This window comes from Theropithecus gelada, chromosome 10, assembly GCF_003255815.1.
Source record: "Theropithecus gelada isolate Dixy chromosome 10, Tgel_1.0, whole genome shotgun sequence".
Lineage (NCBI taxonomy): Eukaryota > Metazoa > Chordata > Mammalia > Primates > Cercopithecidae > Theropithecus > Theropithecus gelada.
Window position 1 is genome coordinate 39,202,433 of NC_037678.1, and position 17,563 is coordinate 39,219,995.

Sequence of the window (17,563 nt, forward strand, 5' to 3'; positions counted from 1 at the left end):
GGGGTTTCACCGTGTTAGCCAGGATGGTCTCGATCTCCTGACCTCGTGATCCGCCCGTCTCGGCCTCCCAAAGTGCTGGGATTACAGGCTTGAGCCACCGCGCCCGGCCAAGGATAAAAGATTTAATGGGAGCTTCACCAAAGACCATGTACTAACCAGCCCATGACATGTTCTTCAACATTAGGGAAATGCAAATTAAAAGCACCGTGAGAGACTACCTATGAGAGCAGCTAAAAAAAAAAAAAAAAATTCCAAACACCAAGGACGCCAAGTGCTGCTGCGGGTGGAGGCCGTGAGGCTCCGGGAACTCCCCTGGGGGTGCAGACGGCCGGGTTTCCCTCCCGAGGCCAGGTCGGCGGCTTGTGGCCAAGAGAAACCTGCACCTGGCACGTGACCCAGCGATTCCGCTTCTGAGCATTTATCCAAGACAAACTCAAACAGGTTTACATTAACAGACGGTACACAGACGTGTGGGAGCTCTATTCATAGCTGCCCAACCTGGAACCATTGCAGGTGTCCTCCTGTGGGTGAGGGGATAGACTGGTGTGTCGTGCACGAGATACTGCTCAGTGATAGGAGGAATGAGCCCTCGATCTGTGAAACCCCCGGGTGGGTCTCCACAGCGCTGTGCTAACTGAGAAAAGCCAGACCCCAGCGCAACCCGGTGCGTCTGTGTCCTGGGCCGCGACCAACCTTCTTAGAGCAAATGGTGTTTCCATGGGGAAGAGGAGGGGTGACCACAAATGGCGTGTCTGGGGAGATTTCCGAGTCGTGGGATGTCCTGCTTCCTGACCACGGCGGTGGCGATATGTGTGTGTGTGAATATCCATAGAGTCATATATGTTCCAAAAAAGTCAACTTCCAAAAAAAAAATAACGACAGATAAAACGGTGATTTAAAACCCACAGCCGTCGTAGTAAACGCTGATCCAGGTTCGAATCATCCACGAATGCTAAGTCCAGAGATGGATTCTGACGAGGGACAGGACATTTACCTAATCCAAAGTGAGACAGGACTATGACAGGGTGGCCACAGGAGAACAGAAGATTCCAGGCAGCCGTTTCATGACTATCAAAAGGGAGCTGTTGAAAAAGCTGCAGAGGCCAGGGGGTGATCACACCCTGAAAACCAGGACATGGGCCAAGCTGGCCGGGACAGCCAGACCCACTGGGCCAAGCCGGCTGAGACGACTGCACGACTGGACCCACATGGCAGCAGACTTGACCTGGGTTGCACCAATGACCTAATTATATGCTCATCAACACACAATCACACTCAGCAGCACCATGACAGTTCCAGGAACACACATATTTGGTATAAAAATGGGTGGCACCACAGTTCCTAGAAATCTTCATCTTCTTCCAGAAATCTTCATGAATATTCCACTCCTTGGTTAAAGAAACCCATTCAAGGGAGGGGCCCCAAACCCTGCCTCACGACTCGCTCTCTTGAGAACACCCGCACTCCCCTTTCTTTTTTACGTTTTTTTTTTTTCTATTTACTTATATATTTTTGTGAGGCGGGGTCTCACTGTATTGCCCAGGCTGGTCTCGAACTCCTGGGGTTAAGTGATCCTCCTGCCTCGGCCTCCCAATGTGTTAGGATTACAGGAGTGAGCCTTCACACCCGGCCACACTCTGCTTTCTTGAGGGTGTACTTTTTGCTTTGCAATAAATCTCTACTTTCATTATTTTTTAACTCGTCCTTGAATTCCTTTTATGATGGTGTTAAGAGGCAGACATTGGCCTGGGTCAAGGTCTCATTGGCATTTGGGGACCTCCCCTGGCCACCGGTATCAAAAGTACTTCCCTGTTAATTTTTGGGATTTTTGAGACGGATTCTCTCTCACTCTGTCACCCATGCTGGAGTGCAGCAGCGTGATCTTAGCTACTGCAACCTCTGCCTCCTGGGATCCAGTGATTCTCGTGACTCGGCCTCCTGAGCAGCTGGGACTACAGGCATGTGCTACCACATACCACACCTGGCTAATTTTTTAGTAGAGATGAGGTTTCCCCATTTTAGCTGGGCTGGTCTCGAACTCCTGGGCTCAAGTGATCCCCCCGCCTCAGCCTCCCAGAGTGCTGGGATTACAGGTGTGAGCCACCGTGCCCGGCTTACTTATCAGTTACAAAGGGAAAGTGGTAACTCTGCTGTGAGAAACTTGTGGATGCCAGTTTAACCAGAGGATCAAAGGTACCATTGCTGCTTGTGGGCAGTCAGCGTCCCATGCGCTGGGAAGGACGCCTGGCTCTTGTGCCAATCTGTTCATGCAGAAATGTCGGGAACACTCAACGCAGGGACCATCTACAAAACACCCGGTTTGCATTCCTCAAAAGTTTCAGTGTCATAAGAGACTTTTTTTTTTTTTTTTTTTTTTGAGACGGACTCTCGCTCTGTTGCCCAGGCTGGAGTGCATTGGCCGGATCTCAGCTCACTGCAAGCTCCGCCTCCCGGGTTTACGCCATTCTCCTGCCTCAGCCTCCTGAATAGCTGGGACTACAGGCGCCCGCCACCTCGCCCGGCTCATAAGAGATTTTTTAAAAAGACAGGCCCAATGTCTATAACATGAAAATACTAAAACAATAAAATAATATAAAAATAAAAAGACTGAGCTGGGCGTGGTGGCTCACACCTGCAATCCCAGCACTTTGGGAGACTGAGATGGGAGGATCACTTGAGGTCAGGAGTTTGAGACCAGCTTGGCCAATATGGTGAAACCCTGTCTCTACTAAAAACATAAAAATTAGCTGGGTGTGGTGGCGGGCACCTGTAATTTCAGCTAATCGGGAGGCTGAGGCAGGAGAATGGTTTGAGCCTGGGAGGTGGAGGTTGCAGTGAACTAAGATCGTGCCACTGCACTCCAGCCTGGGCGACAGAGCTAGACTGTCTCAAAAAATAAATAAATAAATAAATAAATAAATAAATAAATAAATAAAAAGACTGAGGAACTGATAAGCTATCTGAGATTGAGGGAGGCTACGAGCCTTGATCAGCGATCCCAACAGACAGCTCTGCTGGGTTAACCGCGGCAATTGGAACGTGGACTGTAGGCAATTGGAATGTGGACTGTAGGCAATCGGAATGTGGACTGTAGGAGTACTTATTGTATCTGCCAGAAGTACACACAGAAGCATGGAGGACTAAAGGCAGTGATTTATGCAACCTTTTCTCATGTGCTTCAGAAAAAAAGAGTCCACGTGTGAAAGACAGAGAAAGAATGAGAAAGCAAATGGGCAAAATGTGAACAATTAGAGACCCTGGGCGAAGCATGTCGGGGAGTTCTTGGTACCAGTTTTGCAACTTTTCTGTAAGTTTGAAATCATTGCAAAATAAAAAATTATCTTTATATTGGTGTGGAGTCAACCGCTGCTTCCAGTTGTGGAGGAGTAGCTGCTGCCAGGTACGTCTCCCTCCAGAAACGACTCTGAGACCAGACAAAATTTGTGCACAGCTCTCTCCAGGCAGCAGGGTACGGACAGCACAAGACCGAGAGGGTGCTTGGAGGTGCCCACGTGCCCGGTTCTCCTCGGCCACCCCGCAAGCAGAGCTCCAGACAGAGCACGGTGGTCCCCCTGGGATGAGAGGCAGAGACTGGAGCGAGGGGCTTAAGCGTGCATGTTGCTGGTAGGGAGTGCTTGGGACCTCTGCAAGCCTGTGGCTGATGGTGAGGAGGCACTGGAGGTTCACCAGAGAGCAGTGATTATAGGCCCCATGCTGTTATCTGTCACTGCATAACCAATCAACACCAATTTAGTAGCTTTAAAAAACATGCATTTGAGGCCGGGCACGGTAGCTCAAGCCTGTAATCCCAGCACTTTGGGAGGCCGAGACGGGCGGATCATGAGGTCAGGAGATCGAGACCATCCTGGCTAACACAGTGAATCCTCGTCTCTACTAAAAAATACAAAAAAACTAGCCGGGCGAGGTGGCGGGCGCCTGTAGTCCCAGCTACTCAGGAGGCTGAGGCAGGAGAATGGCGTGAACCCAGGAGGCGGAGCTTGCAGTGAGCTGAGATCCAGCCACTGCACTCCAGCCTGGGTGACAGAGCGAGACTCCGTCTCAAAAAAAAAAAAACAAAAAAACAAAAAAAACCCAAAACAAAACAAAACAGAAAAAACCCATGCATTTGGCCGGGCGCGGTGGCTGAAGCTTGTAATCCCAGCACTTTGGGAGGCCGAGACGAGCGGATCACGAGGTCAGAAGATCGAGACCATCCTGGTGAACACGGTGAAACCCCGTCTCTACTAAAAAATGCAAAAAACTAGCCGGGCGAGGTGGCGGGCGCCTGTGGTCCCAGCTACTCAGGAGGCTGAGGCAGGAGAATGGCGGGAACCCGGGGGGCGGAGCTTGCAGTGAGCTGAGATCCGGCCACTGCACTCCAGCCTGGGCGACAGAGCGAGACTCTGTCTCAAAAAAACCCAAAAAACAAAAAAACAAAAAAAACCCATGCATTTATTCTCGGTTTTGGGAGGTCAGGAGCTCACACACAATTCCACTGGGTGGTTTGGGGTTTCAAGAGTGCCACCAAGGTGTTGGTGTTTCTTTCTGAAGCTTGAGGTCCTCTTTGAAGGCCACGTGGTTGTTGGCAGAACTCAGTTCCCTGTGGCGGTAGGACTGAGGTCCCCGCTTGCTTGTTGGCTGGCAGCCTGGGGTCACTCACTGGTTCCCTGATACAAGCCCCCTCCCAGGCCTTCCAGCAGCTGTATCTTCACAGACAGCAGGGGCGTCCCCCAGGACAGAGCCTTGAATGATGCAGCCAATCACAGAGTGACTTATCACCTTTCTGTGGCCTACAGGCTGGACACAAACCATAGTGTTTCTCAGAGGAAAGTATTCAAGGCTGCAACTCACCAGGGATAACCTGAGGTTGAGTCCACCCCAAGTTAGAGCGGGACAAAGATATTAGAGGACAAGCTGTGTTGGGTCGCATTTTGGCATTTTGGCATTTGGACCTGGCCAGAGTGGAGAGACCTTACTGTTTTTTTTGTTTTGTTTTGTTTTTTTAGGAGAAAGGACTACAATGTACAGTAATGCCTACTCCACACTCATCTAATGAAAGCTCAGACCAAGCCCCAGAGAGATCTGCAGGGGAGACTGAGATTGAGGGTTGAATCTTACCCAGGTAGCAGGACTTGGGAAGCACACTTTGGGCTTTCCACAGATTGACACCAACAAAGCATGAGAACAAGCCCACAAGGGCCCAGCAATGAAACGACCTGCAAAGCAAACACTGACAGCTTCAGAGGAGGAAGCAGAACAGACTCTCCACACAATATCCAGTATTCAGTCAAAAATCACTAGACACATGAAGAAACAGGACAATGCAACCCATGGTCAAGGGAAAAGGCCAATTATCAACTGATTTTTTCTCAGCTGCAAATTCACCCTTTATTGCCTTCCTCAAAAAAGTGAATCTCAGCTGGGTGTGGTGGTTCACGTCTGTAATCCCAGGGCTTTGGGAGACCAAGGCGGGTGGATCACTTGAGTCCATGAGTTGGAGACCAGCCTGGGCAACGTGGTGAGACCCCATCTGTATAAAAAATACAAAAATTAGCTGGGTGTGGTGGTGTGTACCTGCAGTCCCAAATACTTGTGAGGCTGAAGTAGGACCTTGAGTAGGCATTATTGTACATTATTGTACATTGAGTTGGGACCTTGGATGGGGCCACTTGCTTGAGCCTGGGAGGCCGAAGCTGCAGTGAACCATGATTGTGCCACTGCACTACAGCCTGGGGGACAGAGTGAGACCCTGTTTCAGAAAAAAAGAGAAGAAAAGAAAAAAATGAATCTGCCCAGTATAAAGGAGAAATGCTTAAAGTAATTCTGTCCATTGCTGGGCAGCAGGTGTTGAAGGTTAAATTTCAAGCCAAGAGACAATAAACTAGTGGTTGGCATAATGCACCTATCGTGTGGCTGGAACATCCTGGGATGTGTACTAAGCAGGCACACCCACACAAGAGACACGCACACAAGTGTTCATAGCAGCTTTATTTGTAGTCGTTCAGAACTGGAAGTGGAATGCGGTACAGTAATGAAAATGAACACATGCCTACTGCATGGGACGGCATGGACGCATCTCAAAGACGCAGTCGTGGGTGAAAGAAACCAGACAAAACGATACACACCGTGCATTGCGTTCCCTTTACATAAAGCTTAAAAACAGGCAGACGTGATCGGTGGCGTCAGAAGTCACCTTTACCGAGGGGCGGGAGGGAATGCTGTTTCTTGGTCTGGGTGTGTTCTCCTGGTGGTAACTCATCAGGCACATTTGCAGTGTACCACTTTTCTCTGTGTATGCTCACAGTCATGTCTTTAAAAAGGCAGACGTCCCTCTGTGTTCTCCCTGCCCTTCCTCCTGCCCTGGCCCGGCTGCTCGGTTCCTGGCAGTGTGGGGAGGTCCCTCCAGGGTGGGGAGGCTCTGAGTCTCTGTGGGAGGCGATGATGGGCGGTGGCCCCTGGGAGACTCGTCCCTAAGGTGCGGGCAGGGTCCTGTTATTCTCTTCATAAGACCCCCAGCTGCCTAATTGAGGGAAGGGCTATTCAAAGGGGTGAAAACAGGGCCTCCAGAGCTGCTAATGGACTTCAGGTTCCCCAGGGCAATTTCCCCACCTCGAGAGATCCCCCTTGAACCTGGTGCCGGGTACATAGGACGGGAGTTGGGACCTTGGGTGGGGCCACAGGAAGGGAGCTCTGCTTTCAGTGGGCCCTTGAGGGGGCCCTGACCACAGACACTGGACCCCCCCTTCTCTCCGGACCTGACCGCAGATGCCGGACCCCCCATTCTCTTCAGACCTGACCATAGACACTGGACCCCCCATTCTCTCCGGACCTGACCACAGACGCCGGACCCCCCATTCTCTCCAGACCTGACCACAGACGCCAGACCCCCCATTCTCTCCAGACCTGACCACAGACATCGGACCCCCCATTCTCTCTGGACCAGCTACAGAGTGAGACACAATTGATGGGTCCCTTTTCCTCCAGGGCCCAGAGGAGGCAGCTGTGGGGTTAATGGTCTGCAGACCCTACCCAGGCTCCCCCTCCACCTCCGGGCACTGGAGGGCACAGTGCCCCTGGGCTGGCACCAGGGGCTGCCCTTCTTGTGTCCAAGAGGTGACCCCACCCAGGTCGGTGACCCCGGCCTCCTGTTTAGCCTCCCAGCCTGCAATGGGCTGTAACGGCCAGGAGCCGGGAGGGGCTGGGGGGGACTGCAGCTGGAAGCCCAGAAGCCCAGAAGCCCAGAAAGTGCTGCTTGCGGCAGGAGCACGTGCTGTCTGCTCCCCACCAGGGTGGGTGCTGGGCTCCCGGGAAGCAGGGCCTGGAGGGAGGGGCCTCCTGCTGCTGCTGCCTCTCACCATGGCAACGCTCCTGCTGGGGCCTGCAGGTGGGGGTGGCAGGCCAGGCCGCCCTTCCCCCTCTCCGAGGGGCTACATCCCTCCTGGGCCTGCCTGGTAGACTAGGTCTGCCTCAGCCACACCCAGACACCGGGTTGGAGGGTGGGCTGTCGGGGCCGTGGCTGGCCCAGGTCTGTGGCGTGACCCTCAGGCATGTTTGTCCGCTGCCAGCCCAGCCCCAGCTTCTCTGATCTGGGGGGACATGAGCTGCTCCTCTAAGGGAGGCTCCAGAGGCAGGAGCTCTCTGCTGCCATGGAGACTGTTTAATTCACTGCCTCAAGGGCATGTTCAGTCCCCAGGGAGCCAGCCCCAAGGCATGGCTGCGGGGGAGGACCTTGTCCTGGTGGCCGTCCAGGGGGCCCAGGTGGGCCAGCAGATGAGATGCTCCTTGACTGGGAACCGAATCCGCACCTGCTCTGGGGCCAGGCCAGGGCTGAGGTCATCCTGAGACACTGGGGGCCAGAGAGCCGTCTTGGCCCTGCTCCCCACTCTGCCTCCAAGCCCCTGTCTGCCTCTGGGCTGCCAGCCTCCACCTGCCTGCGGCGGTGGCCCCGGGGTGATGGCCTGGCTGTGCCCCATGCACAGGTGGTTCGTTAGGCACTCGGAGGCTATTATTAACCCGGCAGTGACGTCACCAGCAGCCAATGGGAGGCAGGTTTATTTCCGGGGCTGACAGCTTGATAGCGGTTAATTTTAGCTGCATCTTCTTCCCCGAGGCTCGTGAAACCCTAGCCAGCCAAAGAAGGGGTTGCCTGTGTCTCCCCAAACAGCTCAGGGATGGGTCCTGGGGGCTCTGGGAGGGGGCAAGGAGGGGCGGGGCCTGGGGGCTCTGGGAGGGGTCGAAGAGGGGCGGGGCCTGCCCTCAGGGGAGCCCTGATTGGCTGGTGCCCTCTTGACTCACCATCCCCCCTCCTACCCCCCCCAGGTTGTTGGTAAGGGGGCACTGTGACCAGGGACTCAGATGCAGGAAGAGGGGCCCAAGTCCTGACCTGGGGGAGGGCAGGGAAAGCACAGGCCACAGGCCCCCTACTTGCTGTGTGTCCTTGGACAGGAATCTTGGCCTTTCTGTGCCCAGTTGCCTCACGGGTTCTCAAGGTCCTCCGGCCAGCCTTGGGGGGCCTACCTCGTAGCATCTGTCCCCGCAGCCCCCATCCCCGCACACTGTGCACGCGCATGGATGGCCCCCTGTCCCCCGTCCCCCACACTGTGAACTCACACAGCTGGGCGACTTGGCTGTGGCTAATTTGCTTGGTACTCAAAGTCATTTGGCGCTACCTGTCCGTTGACAAGTAGCTTGCTTCACAAGTAGCACAACCTGCTTGTTGTGCTATGTCAGAATACCTGAGACTGGGTAATTATACATTACTTAAATTTAAAAATTTACTTTATAAAGTTTGCTTTATATATTTATAAGTTATGTTTATTACAAGTAAACAGAAGTTTGTTTCTCACAGTCGGGAGGCCGGGAAGTCGAGGATCAAGGTGCTGGCATCTGGCAGGACCTTCTTGCTGCGTCTTCATGTGGGAGAAGGTGGAGGAGCAAGAGAGAACCCACTGCCATGAGTCCTGTTTATAGGGCACGAGTCCATTCAGAAGGGCAAACCCCTTATGACCCAGACACCCTCCTGAAAGCCCCAGCCCCCAGCACTGTTGCATTAGGGATTAAGTTACAGCTCGTGCACTTTGGGTACGTGGTCAGGCCACTGCTGTTATTCAGCAGTTAACATTCCGTAGTTAGTAGTCATTCAGTACTATTCAGTCTTGCAGGGCTCGGAACCATCGGTGTCTTAGTGTTTAGCCTTGTGACCGCAGCCCCGTTAGCTGTGTGTTCCCAGTGTCTCCGGATACTGAGTCAGCAGCTCCCAGGGCCCCAAAGGGCCGCACCGTGGACCCAAAGAGCCCAGGAGACTCTTTGGAGGAGTCACCGACACCCTTGCCCAGGGACAGCACACAGGTGCTTTGGGGAGGATGCCACATTCCACTGACTCTCAGGGGCCACTCCTGTGGGTGGCAAGGGCCCCCGGCATATGTGAGCCCCTGGCACCGCTGTGGGCGAGCTGGGAGCTGAGGGGGAAGGGGTGTCTGGAAAAGGTAGCCCAGAGTCCTGGTGGTCCCCTGAGGGAGTGGGGTGGGCATGCCAGGGACCCCAGCCTGGGCCACCGGAGCCCCTGCAGCAAGCCCACTTCCCAAATCCCTGCCTAACCTTCGGGCTGCAGGGGAGGCGTTAAATATAGAGACCAGCTGGGTGGGGTGGGGCGGGACTTGCTTTCTCGCCAGGCGGATATTTTTATTCCTGGCTCCTGTCTGATGGCATCAGCAGCACTCGGAAGTGCCGGGGCACCTGGCAGGCCCTCCCTGCCTCCTCTCCTGCCTGTGGCTCAGGAGCTCAAGTCCCTGGACTCCTATGGGGCAGACGCAGCCACAGACCAGTGTCCTCCTGAGAGACCCTCTCCATGGGCTGGGGAGAACTGTTTGGCCCCGACCCTGGGCCCCCACCTTTCCTTCCTCCTCACACCTGCCAGGGGGCCTGGTAGGGGTCCAGTCTCTGGGGATCCCCATGGCTTTACCCAGTGGCAGGTGCCGGGCCCGACCCAGGCCCTCCATGTCAACACTCAGTGGGCACTCAGGGCTGACAGGACAGGTGCCAGGGCTCTGCCCCCACTCAGCACACACCCCCCGAGACCCTGCTGGCAGGAAGATCCGAGTAGCGGGGGCAGCGTGGGAGGGAAGATGCGAATACCTGGGTGAGACGACAGGATCTTGGGGTCTGGGAGGAAGCCCCTGACCTTGGTCTTCACACAACACATGGCCGCCACATCCCCTTCCTCACATCCCACGTTGGTCATTACCCGCGGGTGCCCAGGACCTCAGGGACTCCCCACTTCCTACAGAGCGTGGCCCGGTCTTTGGCTTGGCATCCTGACCCCATGTGAGGACAGCCGCAAGGCGCTGAGGTGCAGCGGGGTGGGCGCTGGGCGGGGGCCCGGGTCTGTCTGGATCTGACTCGCCCTTGGCTGGCGCTGTTTCCCAGCAGCAGCCGGCGGTAGGCGCACCCGGAGGGCAGGGTCCCTGGAAGATGTCAGTGGGTCTGGGAGCCGGCTTCCGGCGTTCCCTGCACCGTGGGACCAGCCTCTCCGGGGAGGGTGGTTCTGCGCCGGATCCTGGGGGCCTGTCATGGTGCGCCCAGGAGGGCAGGCACGTGAGGACAGGGGCTGGAAACCAGCAGATTCCGGGGTTCCACCCTGAGACCTGCACCCCCGGGCCTCACTAGGGAGAGCCCCTCAGAGCCGGGCTTCGGGGGTTCTTGGGCGTCCCTCATGAGCATGAGCAGCCGGGGAGGGGCCGGTAGACCCAGGCTCGTCTCCCAGGCTGCAGCGCAGCTGTTCCCCTCCCCCGCCTGCCGGCTCCGCTCCTCGGCGTCTGCCCCGTCCCCGGGGACCGCTTTTCGCGGCTGAAGCGTGTTCCTGCCCCGAGCCGGCTCTCGCCCCGTCTCCCGGGCCCGCCGCGCTCTCCCAGCGCGGTCTCCATCCCTGTCCCTCCCTCCCGCCGCCTCCCCGCCCTGCCCCCCGCCCCGCCCCCGCCCGCTGCGCGTTTCTCTCCCGCCTCCCGCGTCCGTCTTTGCAGCCCGCGCCTCCCGCATCCCCTCGCGTCCCCGTGGCGCCCGCCCGCGCGCGTCCGCGCCCCGCCCCCTCCCGCGCGGTTCCGCATTGGCGTGCTGCAGGGCGCGGTGCACTGCGCCGCCACCGTCAATAGGTGGACCCCCTCCCGGAGATAAAACCGCCGGCGCCGGCGCCGCCAGTCCCTCTGGCTGAGACCTCGGCTCCGGGTAAGGACGCTCGGCCCCCGGGCCTCCGCCCCCGTCCCCGTCTTCCGAAGAGGGACCCCCGGGGCCGGTCCCGCGGGGCAGAGGGCGGCCGGGCCCGGCACCCACACCCGCCCCCGCGCGCGCCCGGATTCCGGCTCCCGGGGGTCCCCGCGTCGGCCGGGCTGGGCCGGGGGTCGGGGGCGGCGCGGGGCGGCGCGGGGCGGCGGGGCCGGGTCCTGGGCGGCGATCTCCCCGTAGCCATGACCTTGGGGCCGCGGGGACCCTGCGGGCTGGGGGCAGCGTCTTCAGTGCCAGGGGCTGATGGGGGTCGGGCTTCGGGGCGCTGGGCCAGAGGACGCTGAGGGAGGTGGTGAGATCTGGGGGCCCTGGCCTCCCCACCCCCACCCGTGTTCCCACCCCACGGTGGCTTCTGTCCTCTTTGCCTCCCCCAGCCGCCTGTCCCCGAGGAGCAGTGTGGGTTTCTCCACTGACCTCTGTGATGGGACGGGGCTGTGACCCACGGCCCTGACCGGAGGGGAGAGGGGAGGGAGGGTGCCCCCTATATCCCCACCGGGCCGAGGGCATCTCCACCTGGCACTTGCTGGGCTTGGCTGGACAGGGTCCTCCTTCCTCAGGCTGGAACAGGGACCCCCACCTCCTGGCCGCTGTCTGCCCCTGTGAGAGTCTGGGGGGGTGGCACGTAGAGCTATTCTGGGTCCCTAATCTGGGCAGCGCATCTCCGTCGGGGCTCTGGCCCAGCCTGCCGGGCAGGGATGAGGGGAAGATGGCGCCGTCCCTGCCTGAGGAGGGGAGTGGGGAGCAGTGGCCATCTCTCCCCGGTGGCAGCGGGTGGGGGTGGGGCGCCGTGTCCCTGGCCCTGCCGCCGGGGAGGGGAGCGAGCGTGGAGGACAGGGCCCTGGAGCACTGGGCAGGTGACTCATCACCCCGCTTTGCTGGTCACGGACGTACCCAGCCTGGCACTGCGTGGTCCTTCCAAATGGTGGCTAACCCCTTCCCAAGGAGCGGCCCGCAGGCTCCCAACGCCCAGTTATTTACAGCAGATGGGGCTGCTTGGGCTCAAGTGTGGGGTGGCGGCAGTGTACAGCCTCTACTTGCCCTGGCCAGGCCCAGCTGTGGGTGGGGGCCCTTCCCTCCCCACCAAACATGGGGGCTTGGTTTGTGGGCAGGGATGTGTGCCCAGCCTGTGCCAGGACAGTCTCTGCTGGTCTCTCCCCCCCGGGCTCCCCATCACCTGTCTCCCCCCCACTGCTGGCACCACAGAATCACTGCAGCCCCCCCCTCGCCCTGAGCCAGAGCACCCCGGGTCCCGCCAGCCCCTCACACTCCCAGCAGAATGGGCAAGGAGAAGACCCACATCAACATCGTGGTCATTGGCCATGTGGACTCTGGCAAGTCCACCACCACGGGCCACCTCATCTACAAGTGCGGGGGCATCGACAAAAGGACCATCGAGAAGTTCGAGAAGGAGGCAGCTGAGGTGAGCTCCGGGGGCTCTGGTCTTGGCCCCCTGAGAAGGAACCCCCAACTCCTGTGGTGGCCAGGCTTGGCATCTCCCAGCCCCAGGACATGTGGCTCAGGAGACCTCCAGGGCAGGAGGGACCCCCTCTGTGGGACACTCAGGCCTCAGAGGGTCCAGTGGGGCAGCCTCTCTTGCGGAGAGCTTGGTGGGGGAGGGGTGGCCATCGAGCTGCCGGACTTGCCCTGTGGTGAGGGAGGTGACCTGGGAGGGTCCACAGAAGGCTCTGGAACTCTGCCACATTGAGCTGGGGCTGGAGGGCCCTACAGCCTTGCCCCCTTCCCCCCAGGGCCAAGGCTGGGGCTGGAGGTGGTGCTGCCCTCACTTGTCCCAGGGCCCTGCCAGGACGCACGCTGCTATTAATAGCTGATTGATGGGCAGCCGGCCCGTCTGCTCCATTTTCTTGTGCTGGGCTGTGGAGGGCTGCTGTCCAGTGCACCCCTGGGGTGGGGGTCCTGGATGAGGCGGCCCTCTGGCTGACCTTTTGAAGCGGTTCCTCTTTGGTGGTTGAGACAGTGGTGGGGAGTGGCCATGAGTCAGGGTCTGCTCTCTGGTCCCCCTCCCTTGCCCAGGGCTCTGGGGAGAAGCCCACTTCTGGGAGGGCCTGTGGGAGCTCTCACCTGGATGATGAAGGTGGAGGCCAGGGCCTGGGGAGGGGGCACTCGCTGTCCTGGGCTGAGTCTCTGCCCTGGTGAGGTGGGTGCTCTGAGCTGCACCCCTGAGTTTGGGCTGCATCACCCTTTACCTAGCCTCGTCGGGAGAAGGCGGGGGTTTCAGAGGGCCGCTGGTTCAGGCCCCAGCTGGGTCCCATCTGGGTCCCCTCCAGGCTGGGCAGCCTCTTGGAGGGCAAGAGTCCAGTCTGTGCAAGGCCCTGGTGGGGAGCTATGCCCAGCTGGGTAGTGACCATCGCTGTTGCCCTGACTGCAGCCCGTCCCCTCCTGTGGGGGTCTCACTGGCTGAGGCCCCCCAGCTTCCCGTGACCGGCAGAGCGAGGAAGGGGAGGAGAAGCCTCAGGGGGGTGGGGAGGCTGGAGCAGCGGGAAGGAGCGGTGCAGCCAGGGCCTCCTCCTGACCTCATTCCGTTTTCCCTTCTCCTCACCTTAAAATAAAATAACACCGAGGGTTATTTATCTGACAGCCCCAAACACGGTGGTATTATTGGCCTCTGGCTGAGGAAGGGATCTGGGGGCGTCCGCAGCTTCAGATAAAGGGGAGCCCTGGCGGGGGAGGGGTTTATCCCATCTGGCGGCTTCGCTGGGAGAGCGGGCGGCTCCCAGGCCCTCGCGCCACCTGCTGGTGGACGTGCGTAGCCGCACCCATTCTGGAGCCGGTGCAGAGGCCGGTCATGGGGGGCAGGGTCTGGGTGTGGGGTCCAGACGGAGGGGCCGGCGTTCCAGGACCCCGGCGGGGAGCAAGCGGGTGCTGGAGCCCATCTCCCGCCTCCCGCGGCCACTCTGCTGTGACAAGCAGCTCGCACCGCCAGGGACTCCCCGGGTCCCAGGTCTCGCCCTCACCTGTGACCCTCACCCGTGACCCTCACCTGCTCCAGATGGGGAAGGGATCCTTCAAGTATGCCTGGGTGCTGGACAAGCTGAAGGCGGAGCGTGAGCGCGGCATCACCATTGACATCTCCCTCTGGAAGTTCGAGACCACCAAGTACTACATCACCATCATCGATGCCCCCGGCCACCGTGACTTCATCAAGAACATGATCACAGGCACATCCCAGGTGAGCGGGGCACAGCAGGTGGGGCTGGGGGAGAGGCCGCTGCACCCCTTCAAGGGACACTGGGGCCCCCTGGGATCACTGGGGTGGTGGGGTCTCCTGTGCTTCCTGTGAGGGCAGGGGACCCCTCACCTGGGCCACCCCTCACCCGGTCTGGGTTAGAGCCCCCGCAAGAAGGAATCCAGGGCTCTGGCATCTGACTCAGTGCCTGAGAGGACACCCAGCCAGTGTCAGAGTCCCCAGACAGATGGGGGCAGATGTGGACATGGACACACCTTCATGCACAGAGGGGCTAGAGGCCAGGATGGGGACAGTGAGAAGTGGGCAGAGGTGCCACCAGCCAGGCCTGGACTGTGTGACATTTCAGGGCACCCACAGAGATGCACGGGCACCCCAGACACAGCATCCTGCAGACAGCAGGACACATGCCACCACCTCCAAACTGCTTTGATAACTGTGACCTCAATCTGTCCTCAAGTGAGGAACAGGACCAGAGAGGCTGAGTGACTTGTCCAGGGACACACAGCCCACTGGTGGTGGAGCCAGGGTTGAACCTCGGTCCCCTGACCCATGGCCTGGCGATGAGCCCCCCACACTGCCCTTGAAGTGGGGACCCCCATGTCTCCCTCCCCAAGGCCCCAGTGGGCTGCTCAGGCCCCAGCCCACTGCCTGGAGAGGCCTGTGTCCCCTGCTGGGCAGGTGGGGCGGGGCTCACTGTGTCCCCCGCTGGGCAGGCGGACTGCGCAGTGCTGATCGTGGCGGCGGGCGTGGGTGAGTTCGAGGCGGGCATCTCCAAGAATGGGCAGACGCGGGAGCATGCCCTGCTGGCCTACACGCTGGGTGTGAAGCAGCTTATCGTGGGCGTGAACAAAATGGACTCCACGGAGCCGGCCTACAGCGAGAAGCGCTATGATGAGATTGTCAAGGAAGTCAGCGCCTACATCAAGAAGATCGGCTACAACCCGGCCACCGTGCCCTTCGTGCCCATCTCCGGCTGGCATGGCGACAACATGCTGGAGCCCTCCCCCAACGTGAGTGGCGGCTAGGGCGGGGCGGGCCACACGGGCTGGCTGGACCCCCTGCCCCAGAGCGAGGCACCGGCAGGTGGCAGGGGGAGGTGGAGGGCCTGTCCCAGGGAAATGCAGGTTCCCCACGAAACCTGCTGGGTTTCCCTAACTGGCTCAAGGCCCGGCGGGGAGCCCCATCCCCCCTCAGCACCAGGCTTTGCTCCTACACTCAGCCTCCCACACGGCTGGCCAGGGCCCGGGTCCATCCCTGATGTCAACACAGCAGGGGCAGTGGCCTCCAGCACGGCCCATGTGCCTGGTCTCCAGAGCCCTGCCATGGGGGTGGTCGGTTTCATCTCTGCCAGGCCATTGTCCTGGCTCTGGAAAACATGCAGGGGCTGCGGGCTGGGCCGTGGGGGCCTCCCCGGCTGCCTCCCCTGGGGTCTTGGAGCAGGGTTTGGCTTTGGGAAGTGTGCATGCTTCTGGGCTGGCTGGGAGGGCTAAGGGTTGGCTCTTGGCTGGTCAATTGGGAGCTCAGCGTGCGAACAGTCTGTGGCCCAGGGACTCTGCCTTGGCTGGAGGTGACGCGTAGAGACACTTGCAGAACCTGAGACTGTGTTCCAAGGGTTCTCCAAGCCAGAGGAGCCACCAGAATGGCTGCCACTGGGCTCTGCCAGCAGTGTAGCTGCCAACAGTGAGGGTACAGGTGTGGAGTCTAGAGACAGCGGGGAGACAGACCAGCGGCACTGAGCCCAGCGCTGAGGTCTGGGGACAGAGCTGAGAGGTGCTTCCCCAGCCCCGCCTCCATCTCATGAGGCTGGGTGTTGTTTACCTGTGATGGCATTTTCCTCGCAGGGTATCATGTGGCGAACACCATTCTCCGCCTCTCCAGGGAGGCCTCCAGCCATCAGGGACCCCACACTCCCCTCTGGCCTGAGCTGCTAGGTGGCCCATGCTTATACAGGCCCTGGGGGGCTGGGGCACAGTGCTGCCGGCTCCCTCCCCTGCTCCCTGTTTGTGGCAGGTGGCCCAGAGGGAGGCTTCGTGGGGTTGGAGTGGGGGCCGCACCAGGAGAAGCTCCGGACAGGGCTGTGCCAAACTTGGAGGCAGCACGGTGTCCAGGAGCTAGGGTGGGGCGAGGCTCCCCCTCCAGCTCTGTCCCTGGCCTGGCCCTTGTCTAGACTCGGCATCCTCCTAGTCAAGTCACCTGCCCTGCCTAGAGCTGATGGTCAGGGGCCTGGGGCCTTCGGGGACTTGGGGCTGGACTGGGGGTTTGTTCACAGTGTCAGCAACTCTTGAGCAGCCTGGGCTGGGAAGGGTGCTTTACCTCTTTGTCCTCCTCCTTTTAAGAGGGATCTCCTTCCCAGGGTCCCTGTGATGCTGGGGCTATGGGCTGGGGAGGAGCAGGTTGGGGAAATTCCTCATCTTAAAGGGCATGAGGCAAGTTTAGCCTGAACAGCAGGATTCCTGGAGGCACCCTGGGGAGGCCTGAGGGTGGGGAGGCCACCAATGTCTCTGTAATGGACTGATTTTCTCCCTTCGGTCCAGATGCCGTGGTTCAAGGGCTGGAAGGTGGAGCGTAAGGAGGGCAACGCAAGCGGCGTGTCCCTGCTGGAGGCCCTGGACACCATTCTGCCCCCCACGCGCCCCACGGACAAGCCCCTGCGCCTGCCACTGCAGGACGTGTACAAGATCGGCGGTGAGCAAGGGCGCCGTGCTGGAGCTCCTGCCCAGCCAGTTCCGCCTGCCCTAGACCAGGGGTCCCTATGAGGCATCTCAAGACTGGGCTGTCTCCAATCTCTCCCCTTACCACACACTTTCTGGGGAAGAGTCCATCCCACATCCATCCATCCATCCACCCACCTCCTCACCCATCCATCCTCTGTCCGTCCGTCCGTCCATCCATCCATCCATCCATCCACCCATCCATCCACCCACCCACCCACCCATCCATCCACCCATCCATCCACCTCTCTATCCATCCATCCATCCATCTCCCCACCCATCCATCTTTCACTCCATTCATCCATCCATCCATCCATCCATCCATCCACCTCTCCATCCATCCATCCATCCATCCATCCATCCATCCATC

The 17,563-nt window shown here is 59.3% G+C and overlaps 1 protein-coding gene across 1 annotated transcript; it reads left to right on the forward strand.

Annotated features, from left to right (window-relative positions):
• Nucleotides 1–10,959: 10,959 nt before the first annotated feature.
• On the forward strand, nucleotides 10,960–17,238 carry EEF1A2 (eukaryotic translation elongation factor 1 alpha 2). Its single transcript, XM_025398122.1, has 5 exons — nucleotides 10,960–11,220; nucleotides 12,481–12,697; nucleotides 14,285–14,464; nucleotides 15,196–15,492; nucleotides 17,017–17,238. Exons 2-5 carry the CDS (start codon nucleotides 12,554–12,556, stop codon nucleotides 17,236–17,238), a joined length of 843 nt encoding a protein of 280 aa, XP_025253907.1. The 5' UTR covers nucleotides 10,960–11,220; nucleotides 12,481–12,553.
• Nucleotides 17,239–17,563: the final 325 nt, after the last annotated feature.